This window comes from Microtus ochrogaster, chromosome 5 (genome assembly GCF_000317375.1).
Source record: "Microtus ochrogaster isolate Prairie Vole_2 chromosome 5, MicOch1.0, whole genome shotgun sequence".
In the NCBI taxonomy this organism is placed as follows: Eukaryota; Metazoa; Chordata; class Mammalia; order Rodentia; family Cricetidae; genus Microtus; species Microtus ochrogaster.
The window spans coordinates 64,274,502-64,285,400 of NC_022012.1; the positions used below are offsets into that span (position 1 = coordinate 64,274,502).

The window sequence follows — 10,899 nt, forward strand, 5'->3', positions numbered from 1 at the left end:
ACTTCTTACCTACCCACAAACCAGCCCACGCCCCAGTACTTCTTACCTACCCACTAACCAGCCCACGGCCCTGGTACCTCTCATCTCCCGTTTCTGTGACTGCACGTGTTTTTCCACATCTATCTTCTGTGCCTGCAGCAGCTCTATCTCCTTCTCAAACTCAGAGATGGTCTAAATCAGAGCCATGAACAAACCAAGGGCAGAGAAAACAGCCGTTACACTTTCCATCAGACAAGGACACAGACTTGTCACAGAGCACATGGAGCCAGTGGCCACCATGCCGTTTCCTAGCTGAAATCGTACCCTGCTCTCACAGCCTCACAGCTTGCCCTGAAGCAGCTCAACTGCTCAAAATGCTGCTGTTTCCACATCGACTTGGGGGCAGAAATTAGCTTCCCCATTGCAAAGGAAGAAAATATTTACAAATTTGCCATGAGGTGGGTGAGGGGCAAGCTAAGATGGACCAGGTACTAGAACCTGAACAGTAAGCCTGAAGAGGTGGGGGTGGGGGAAGACAATGCTGACTTCCTTCCAAGGAAGCTTTCCTCTTCAGCTAGGCTGAGAGGGGGAGCAACTGTGGAGGCTAGGCACCCTGGGAGGGCCTCTCGGGGAGAGTTTCCCACAATCATTTCTGCTGGTCAAAAGGTTGCACACTGCTGTTCACAGTACAGGCTCAGCTCAAGGATGACCATGGGCTGTGTCTTGTTACTGTTTTGTTTTATTTATTTATTATTATTAATATTTTTGTAGCGAAGCAGATAGAAACATTCTCAGGGATAGCAGAGGTGAAAAGCCCTCCTAGAATACTCTGGTCCTGAGTATTGATAGACCCCTGCTCCTGACTCCACAGAGGAAGGGGATCAAACATAGACTCCTAACGGTCCTAACTGTCCTTGATTTGAGTAAAAGCTGAGCCCCCATTGGATAGAAAAATGAATCTACCCTGAATTGAAGGCTTAACGACATGTTCCGGATCATGTGCCTGGAAGCCGCGACCATCCAGTCTGAAGCCTTGGCTCCCTTCCTGATTCTTTGCATATTTCAGGTAACGTTCGCATTCACTTGCAATCTTCAGACACACAGAGCTTGTCAGTGATGGCTAAGATCTTTGTAAGCCAGATCTTAAGAGGCATCAGGAGTGACATCTACTGGCATCTCACTCCAAGTGCAGGCTCACAATTCCTCCAATTTAAGGTTAACCTGGAGAGATGGCTCAAAGGTCAAGAGCCACTCTCTCAAAGGACCTGAATTTAATTCTCAGCACCCACATGACAGCTCACAACTGTCTGTAACTCCAGTTCCAGGGGATCCAATGCCCCTCAGGCAAGAATACCAATGCACATAAAATAAAAATTAATAAATCATTAAAAAAAAAAGATTCGCCAGTTGGTACAACACTCAGCAAACACAGAATCGACTTCCCAGAATGGACAAGTCAAAGGAATATGATCATGTGATCCAGTCTCCCCAAGTCTTCCACATCGCAACAACAGGAGGCCAGTTGACAAGGGAGCCAGGAGAGCACTGGTTAGCACAGAGTGCTTATAGAAAAGGCGGACAGTTTTCCTGGGGAACCCAGAGGCAACGCAGACCGACAGTTCTGACGGGGGAAGCTCTTACAGAGCACACACGGCTGTCCACAGCCACACAGAACATCTGCAGAGCTTTCTAACATGTGTTTTACACTTTTAGTGGAAGCTCGACAGCTTTCTGACTTCACAATGAAATGCTTTGCATTTGAGAACAGGCTGCAGCCGGGCATGGCTTTAGGTCCATTCCCTGGAAAGCAAGGATGCTCTTCCTGCACTCTGCATCTGCCAGAGGTCTGCATTCTAAAACAATGCATGCACTGAAGGATCAGATGGATGCTACCACTAGCACCTGGGAGGCTGAGGCAGCAGCATCCTGAGTTCACGGACAGCCAGGGTGACATATTGAGAACTTGTTTCAAGATAAACAAATGCTCAAGTCGGTAGGGATGCATACGATTACGATTTCTAGTAAGGACTCATTGTCCATGCACAGCTCACACCTTACTTATTGTTCTTTTAAAATTTATTTTTCTCAAGAACTTTTTATTAAATTTCTATGAATATTTATATATTTTATAAAATATAGATAACGCTGGTATTTTATTTATTTTTTCAAAACTTTTTAAAGATTTGTTATATATACAGTATTCTGCCTGCACACCAGAAGAGGGCATCATATCTCATTATAGATGGTTGTGAGCCACTAGGTGGCTGCTGGGAACTGAACTTGGGACCTCTGGAAGAGCAGCCAGAGCCCTTACCCTCTGAGCCATCTCTCCAACCCAGCTCTGGTATTTTAACGCTTGCTTAAGCAATGAAAATATTTTTCTATCTGATTTTTCCTGCTCTACTTGTGAATTTCATTTCTTAAACTTTTATTATAGATTGACAAAGTATAATCACATATATTTGTGGGTGACAAAGTACGGTTATGATTTATGAATGCAATGTGGAAAATCAAGTCAAGATAACAAACACACAACTCTCTCAAAAACCTGCCATTTTTGCAGTTGAGAATGTTGAAATTTATTCTCTTAACAATTTAAAATGTGTAATACTTCATCATTAACTGTATTCATTGCTCTGGAATGGATTTCTGGAGACAGGGCCTCATCGTCTAGTCTGGCCTCTAGCTCCCTGTGCAGCTGAGGAGAGCTTGAGCTTCCTCCTGGCTCTCCTGCCTCCATCTCCCCAGTGCTGGGATTACAGGAGTGTGCACCACACCTGAATTCTACTGACTGGGCGGCCTCTCCAGGCATGGACCATCACTCGTGAATATTCTGATAAAGTGGAAGATTGTAACAATTTTACTTTAGTACAGGTATTCTTAAATTGATAACATGATAAGTGATAAGGGTTTTCCGGAATTTATATAATTTAAATTGGAAGTATTCTTTTAGTCAATCTGTTTAAATGACTGTATAATTACAACCTGGCAGTGTTAGAAGCTGTGAGAAATATGAAATACAGTTTCAGACAGCGCAGTGTCTGGGACTTGGACTTGGGGGAACAGAGCACTGGGGTGTTGTGTGACGTCAGTCTGTAGGGCTACGCCTGCTGTTTGATGTCTTGGGAACACAGAGATGCTCTGGCTGGGCTAGCAGCTGCTAGGGCCACACTCAACCTGCATCCGCCCTTTTCTATTTCACCCTCTCAGCTGCTCTGAGAAGCAAGCAGCCCGCTGTGACTCTGATTCTCACTTCCCCAAAGGATGCTCCCAAGCATCTAAGCAAGCAGAGGCTAGAGGGGGCACCTCCTGTAGGATGGGCACACCTTACTTAGCTAAAGGACTGGATCCTTGCTGCTGCCACTGCCACCCAGGAATCCAGGATAACCTGACTACCAGCATATAGTACTGACTACTCGTCAAACACATAGCATGGAACCTCCTCATTCTGCCTGAATCCATACGAAGGCCCCCTCATATACACAATGCTTCATCTGGGCTCTCTTCAAAATCCCTACCATGCCGATAATGATATTAATAAATATCTTACCAAAAAGGACAGCCCACCTGAGCTGTCCCCAAACTGAACCCCGAATCTGAGACCTTTCCGCTATCTCTGTGCAGATCAAGAACATCACCAGAGGACCTAAAAGCCAGCACACCCTACCTTTGCTTGCTTGGTCAGACGAGCCACCTCCCCTTTCAGGCTGTCAGAGGTGAGCCGGCCCTCCTCCAGCTGATGATGGAGCTGCGTCCTCTCGTCCTTGAGGGCTTTAATTTCCTCTCTCAGAGACGCTATCTGTTTCTCATAGGCCTGCGTTTTCAGCTCAAAACTTTTTTCAAGAAGTCTAGACAGCAAAAGAAGAAAAGATAAACTTAGATTTGTTTTTTATAGTCTTTGAACAAAATATACAGTATTCTGAAAGTATAGAGAGGAGACACCTCCATGCCAAAGGAGGAGACAGGCTTGTCGTGACCTATGCCGCCCTTGCAGAAGCTCATGGTGCTGTGTTTTAGCATGAATCCTGTTTTCATAGTCTGAAACCAATGCTTTAGAGCTCCTGGTGTGAGACTCTGTCTCAAGATCACAGGGAACACAGGACAGAGAGGCTGGACTTCAAGTCACACTGGGTGCTGGGGCGCTGTGATCTCAAAGTCATCCCTGGGTTCCACGCTGTCCTCTGAATGGGGTGCCCATCCCTCAGCAAAGACCTGGCATATCCTGCCAAGTTCTAGTCCTTTCCCAGGACCCCCCAGGGGTCTTATTTAGTCCTCAACGAATATGGCTGAGCATCCCAAATTCCCAAAACTAAATGAGAAATGCTAAAATCCGAAACTGCACCACCAGTGTGCTAATGAAAGGTTTCCACCTCTGAAATTATTTAGGATTTGGGACTATGGGAGGAGGGGTGCTCTCTTGGTGAAGTCTGTGTCAATGGAAAATTTTGAAAGCAAACAGAAAATAGAGAGTAGATGGGGATGTAGCCATGGGTGGAGGGCTTGCCTGGCACGCGGCCCTAGGTTCCATTCCCTGCAATGCAGAACCCAGCAGTGGTGGTGCACAGCTGTAATTCCAGCACTGGGGAGGGAGAGGCAGGAGAGTCAGAGGTTCAAAGACATCCTTGGCTAATGGAGGAGGTTCAAGGCCAGCTAGTGATACATGAGAACATGCCAGGAAGGAAGGAAAGAAGGAAGGAAGGAAGGCAGGAAGGAAGGAAGGAAGGAAGGAAGGAAGGAAGGAAGGAAGGAAGGAAGGAAGGGGAGAGAGGGAGGTGGGGAGGAAGGGAGGGAGAGAGGGAGGGAAGGAAGGAGGGGAGAAAACAGAGGGAGAGAAAAGGAGAAAGACAGGGAAAGGGAGGCTAGCTGAGTGAGCGGGTGCTGGCTTTGAGGCCAGGGTCTCTTACAGTCTTTGCTGTTCCTCTTTTTGCACGTCATCAAACAGCTGCCTGGTGAGCTTGTCCATTTGTTCTGTGGACAGAGAACACTCTTTGAAACAAATCCGCCAAGACAACGTCTGAATTATCTCCCACTTCCCAATCACCGTGGAGGGTTCATTCAGCTGGGACTCAAGGAGACACGTGCACCCTTCATAACTAGATAGTAGGCGAGGGGGCTGCGAAACAACAGTTCTATTAAAAGTATCCATCCAAACGTGCGGCTGGTACCAAACAGGCAATTTTCCCGCTACACTTCTTAGAACTTCAATATTCCTATGGCAACCTTTACAGCAAGAAGTTAGAAAACCCCCGAAGCCGTGTAATAAAAAGCATGCAGGTGGGTGGGGAGGTGTAATGGGTGGGGGTGGGGGTATAAGGGGTGGGGAGTGGAGGGGGGGTGAGCCCCTCTTTGCTTAGGCTCCAGGTGACTTCTCGACCTCTCTGACTCTGTGGGCTCCAAGGCCTGGGCCACCATCAGGGCGTGCCTTCTTGCTGGAACCCCAGCTGCCTCATACCCTAGGCCTGGTGCCCTTTAGTCCACACGCTGGGCAGAATGTGTGCAAGGTCCCTTAGGCCACTCACAAGGTGCTTACACTTATATACACTCATATGTTCACAGACGCTCTTAAATACATGCTCACCCATACATCTCCATACACACACTCATGAATACTCTTTCATATGCACACTCTTACACACACACACCCACTCACACTCTTATACACTCATACATTCATGGATATTCTTAAACACACACACTCATAACACCCCAAACTATACACTCATATTTGTACATACTCAACACTCTTACCACACCTGTGTCCCCACACTTACGTTCATACACTACTACGCACTCTTATACACTTACACATGTTCATATTCTCATACTTCCTCACACTCATACAGAAATGTACACTCTAAATGCATACATACTCCACACACTTACACACTGATGAACACCCACAAACTCTGATGGGGAATCTTTGCCAACCAATTATCTTTAAGAGGTGGGACCAAGTTAGGGTGTGGCTTTCTGGGATCCGGAGAAAAAGGGCGTGTGCGGCCCAGGTGCCCTTTCTCTGTGTGGTTCCCTGGCAGCACAGCTGAGCTTGGACTTCTTGCTCCTGTTTCGTGAGTTTTCCCCTTATAATAAATAAAAATATAATTGTTTTATCTTTTAGCTAGCCTGGTTCTTTCCTGACTTGAGCTAACTTCAACAAAGCTATTGCACACGCACTCTCTCACAAGCTTGCACACTGCACACTATTGCACTCACACTCTTCTGCACACTATTATACTCTCACCCATTCACACTCTTACATGCTCACATGCATACACAAATTCTCATATACTCACACACACACACACACATATACATGCTCACATACACTCACACACACACAAACAACACAGTACGCACACGCATACAACACACCACACACTCTCATTCTTGTCCTTGGGCAAACCTTAGGGCTGCTGACTATGAGGCGCAGATGGGGTGAGGCGAGCACCTTCTAAATGCACTTATCCCCTTGATGTGTGATGGCCAAGTACAGAGCGGAGGCCTGGCTACACCCACACTGCTGAGTGACGCCCAGTGCTGGCTACCTTTCAGCTCCTCAGTCTTCTCTTGCAGCGTCAGCTCTGCTTGATCTTTCTGCAACTCCAGCTCTGCATTGTGCTTCTGCAGCTTCGACAACCTCTAGTGAAGGGAAGGGGCATGAGGAGACCTTGGTGAAGTCTCTGCCACCGGCCCTTGTGACGAGCCCTGTGCTCTCCAATCATATGCGCTTGCTCAGCTTAGGCCAGAGTAACAACCGCGTCGGCCACAGAATCAGGGGCCCAAGAGAACTTCAAATCAGACACCGGTCCCACCCACCTCCCCAGCCATGACTGATGGCTGACACCTGCGAGAAAAGCCCAAGTCCAACAACTGTCTCAGGCCTCTCCTGAGCTCTGAGTACCCGGGGCAGCTTCTTAGTTAACTGTGGTAATAGCTGCTTAGGTCACAACACACACTGGCTTCCTGTGTTCATACTGCTGTGGTGTACAAGGGAGGGGAGCAGGGCAGAATCTGTTACTTCAGCTTCTCTTGATGAGAGAGGCCTGCAGGGCTGGAAGTGTAGACCCAGTGATGGTGATGGCCATGACAGACAGAGCCAGAAAGGGCAGCAGCAGCATTGTGGGCACCCCGAGTACTAGATCACAGGGAGGGCAAAGGGAAACCCCCAGGGTGCCCATGGCTACGAATGTGGGAACTTCAAGCCTTTGGAAGGCACAGGAGAATGGACGGTAATGGAAGAGACTCAGAATATGCTAGATTCACCTGCTCATGCCTGTGTGGGGCCCACGGTGGGCACTGACTAAATTATTTCCCTGGAAAACTTTACCCTTAAATTTTTTTCTAGGCCCCCTTTGTCATTTCTATTTTAAATGCAAGGAAGCTAAAGTTCAGAGGATCGGTGACTTGGCCAAGCTGCACTTTAGCCAGCAGCAAAGTCAAGATATGAATCCAAGATGTTGGGATTTCTCACTCGACCACAGAGATAAACTCTTTTCCAGGTTCTGCAGCGCAGGTCAGAGACAGGTGCCTCCAGGGCCCATGCAGGTGGACAAGCGACAGAGTGGAGGAAAGAAGGAAGCAGTCAGCAGTGTCCCTTGGGCCTTGTGTCCACTTGTAAAGGACAGAGAGAGCAGCTGGTCCCTTCCCTAAGCACACGATTCCCCCCAGAGTCCAGGCCCCTGGGGTCCCTCTGTCAGGGCTGTGAAGTCCCTGCTTTATTATGGCACGAGCAACATTTGCCTCCTCTGCAGAGACGGGAGTGTGGACTCCCCACGCAGGACCCTTCTGACCTCCTCCACTGTGTCCCTGTATCTCCTGCCCTTCTCTTCATAGCTGTGTCGGTGGGTGGCTGCTCGTTCCAGCTCTGCTTCCAGCTTCTGAATCTTTTCCAGGTCACCAGCCCGCAGAGCGGCCAGGCTGGTCAGTTTCTCTACCAGTCCATGGTTCTCTCTGCTCTGAAGAAAGACTCAGACGTCAGGGGTTTGTTCAGAGCGAGGCAGCCGCTGCATTCACACCTCACGCAGCACCGTGGCATCTATCTACCACAGTCACATTTCCCACAAGTGACATTCGTTAGCCTCTTCCCAAAGAACTGAGCGAGGTGGAGTCTTTCTGAGCTGGTGACGCATGTCATGGGCGGTCCATCTGCTTGTGGGACTCCGCAATAATTTTAACACTAGAGGCTAAGTTGTGTTTACCTCAAAAATCATATGCTGTGCTTTCATCCATCGACCTGAGGTAGGACTATTTGAGAAAAAAACGACTTCTAAAGAGGGAATTGGGGTATCTATGGAGACCATGGGTGGGCAACACAGATGGTGCACTCCACGGGTCAGAATAGACAGGTGGCGGTAGAGGGCTGGGGAGGTGGCTCCAAGATTAAAATGCTTGCCTCCAAAGTTAAAGTGCTAGAGTTTGGGTTCCCAGAATCCGTAAAAATAATGTCAGGTGATCATGGGGGCCTGCTTGTGACTCTAGTCTTAGAAGGTAGAGACAGGGGATTCCCAAAGAAAATTGGCTAGTAGGTACCACTGGCCATGTGGGCAAGCTCTGGGTTTGACTGACAGCCCTTGCTTCAAAAAGAATAAGGCAGAGAGTAATCAAACATGCACACACATGTTCATTTACACACATGAACATGCACATACATACACACATGTGCACACTCATACACACATGCGCACACACACACACACACACACACACACACACACACACACACACCCTTACCTGATCCTCCAGCTTCTTCTGCAAACGCTGGACCCTGTAAGTCAGTTGAATGTTGAGCACGAACCTGCGGATGTTCTGGAATCTACGCCGGGCCAGCCATGCCCGCGCGTACTTCTGAAGGATCACAGCCTTGTGTTCCTGTAGCAACTGGAGAAAGAACCTTGTAAGATGTCAACCAGAACTCCTGTTTCTCTTTCTCCAGGTCCATCATTACCCAAAGAGTCAGCCCAGGACATCCACAGTGCAGGGCAGGAGTCTCCCATCACCGACCCACTAACCCCTTCATCCCAGACTTCTGAAGCAACCCCTCAGGCAACCACTCAGGGCAATGTGGATGCCTCCCTAACTAGAACCCCTGCACTGAGGAAGGCACGGTGAGGAACAGCAGCCTGAGTCTTCTCCGTACCTTCCGGTACTGCCTCCTGGCCAGGAAGCCGCGGGTGTAGGCCTGGATGGTGATGGTGGCCACGCGGATCAGCTGGTACAGGTTGCGGACCAGGTACCCTCGGCAATGCTTCTGGAGGATGATGGCTGCCCAGGCCTCCTTCAAAGCGGTGGCAGTGATGGCCTTCCTTGGGTGAAGAGATGGCAGTGTGAGTGGGTGGCCAGAGCTTCACCCTTCACCGTGAATCACGAGTGTGGGCAGCACCTTTCAGTGAGGGGAGGCTCAGGTATGTCTCTATGGTTTATTCTGATGCAACTTCAGGCCTGCCTGTGCCTACCCTGATCTCAGTGTGGGTCAGTCAGTCATGGAGGAGCCACGTGGGATCTCCTCAAGCCAGTTAATCGACAGGCACACACGTATACACGTGCACAGCCTGCATCCAGACTATGAGGATGACAGTGTCCTGAAACCCCACTTGCTCATGCATCCATTCATGAAGAGCTGGGTTGGGAGTTGCCGATCTGGAGTTGGCAGACTCCATGGACACACCTACGGCTGCTTTATACACATTGCCGACAGCAGCTGCTGTAGTCGTAGCTGCTCTTTATTGAGTCCCCCCAGAGTGGGGTGGCCTGGCAGAAGGTAGGGGCCTCTGAATGGCTCACTATGAGTCAGAGCTAAGGGGAGTAGGTTTTTATCCCTTTATTTTAGAATTTATTTTGTTTCTGTGTGATACAGATGCACAGGTGTGTGCCCATGCCCAGCTGTTCCCATATGGTGCTTGGATATACCATATGGATAACTTAAGTGTTATTCTCTGCAGGAAATACCATCTCTCTCCAGCCCTTATTTATGGAGAGACAGGGTGTTGCTATAAAATCTTGAATGGCCTTGTACTCATAAGGCAGCCGAGTCTGGCCTCAAACCCACAGCGTCCTCCTGATTCAGTGTCCTGAAGGCTGGGATTATGGGGACACAGCACCACACTTAATAGAGTGGGTTTATACAGAGGGAGCTCCATGAACTTGGCCCCTTTCCCATGTGGCTCTTTCTGCCTACTTTCTCTGTCACACTGTGTCACAGCAATGGAGGCCATTGTCAGAGGCCAAAACAATTGGTACTCCAAAATTATAAGCTGAACAACCCTTAAAGTATCAAGCCTCGGGCCCTTTCTTACAGCAACGGATAATAGACTCATGCATGAGTCTGTTTTCAGGCTATGATAGCAGAAGTTGCCTCAGAGGTCATTATTAAGTCTGGAGTGTAGCCCCAGCCCCTGGCACCCATCCCAGGCCCCTGTTCTGGGAGTTGCATTAGTCTGGACTCCAAATCCCAGCATGCTACTCCCACAGGGTATTTAAGTGGGCTCCCAGAGGAGAAACACGCGGTTCCAGGTTTGCACGTGCTCCCCGCTTTCCTGTCTCACCACCGTGCACTTGGCCGCCCGAGAGCACCGTATTTAATAAAATGATGGGCATTTTAATTTGGTTTGATCTGACCTAATTGGATTTCTTTGTGTCAGCAGAGACACCTGTCTTAAATTTTTTTCCTAACAGTTATGAACTGTGAAAGTCTCAAATAGTTACTAACTGGCTCTGTACAGGAAAGTTTGTTAACATCAGCCTAAAGGTCTGAAGGTGAACACAGGCTCTTCCCTTCAGAACATATAAGCCCATGGAGGAGGATTTGTGAATGGCCAATAAATGTAAGTAAGAACACCTGATTTTCGATAAAGGAGCTAAAAGTATACAATGGAAAAAAGAGAGCATCTTCAACAAATTGTGCTGGCAAAACTGGATGTCAAT

At 48.5% G+C, this 10,899-nt stretch overlaps 1 protein-coding gene across 1 annotated transcript in view; it reads right to left on the minus strand.

Moving 5' to 3' along the window:
- The window catches only part of Myo5c (myosin VC), a 73,967-nt gene that overhangs the window by 21,229 nt on the left and 41,839 nt on the right, over nucleotides 1-10,899 (minus strand). Inside the window, exons 20-26 of the mRNA XM_026779100.1 lie at nucleotides 9,116-9,281; nucleotides 8,710-8,856; nucleotides 7,770-7,934; nucleotides 6,525-6,618; nucleotides 4,884-4,947; nucleotides 3,647-3,827; nucleotides 78-171 (exon numbers count right to left, since the gene is read on the minus strand). Coding sequence (XP_026634901.1) covers nucleotides 78-171; nucleotides 3,647-3,827; nucleotides 4,884-4,947; nucleotides 6,525-6,618; nucleotides 7,770-7,934; nucleotides 8,710-8,856; nucleotides 9,116-9,281 — 911 coding nt within the window. The remainder of the gene's footprint in view (nucleotides 1-77; nucleotides 172-3,646; nucleotides 3,828-4,883; nucleotides 4,948-6,524; nucleotides 6,619-7,769; nucleotides 7,935-8,709; nucleotides 8,857-9,115; nucleotides 9,282-10,899) is intronic.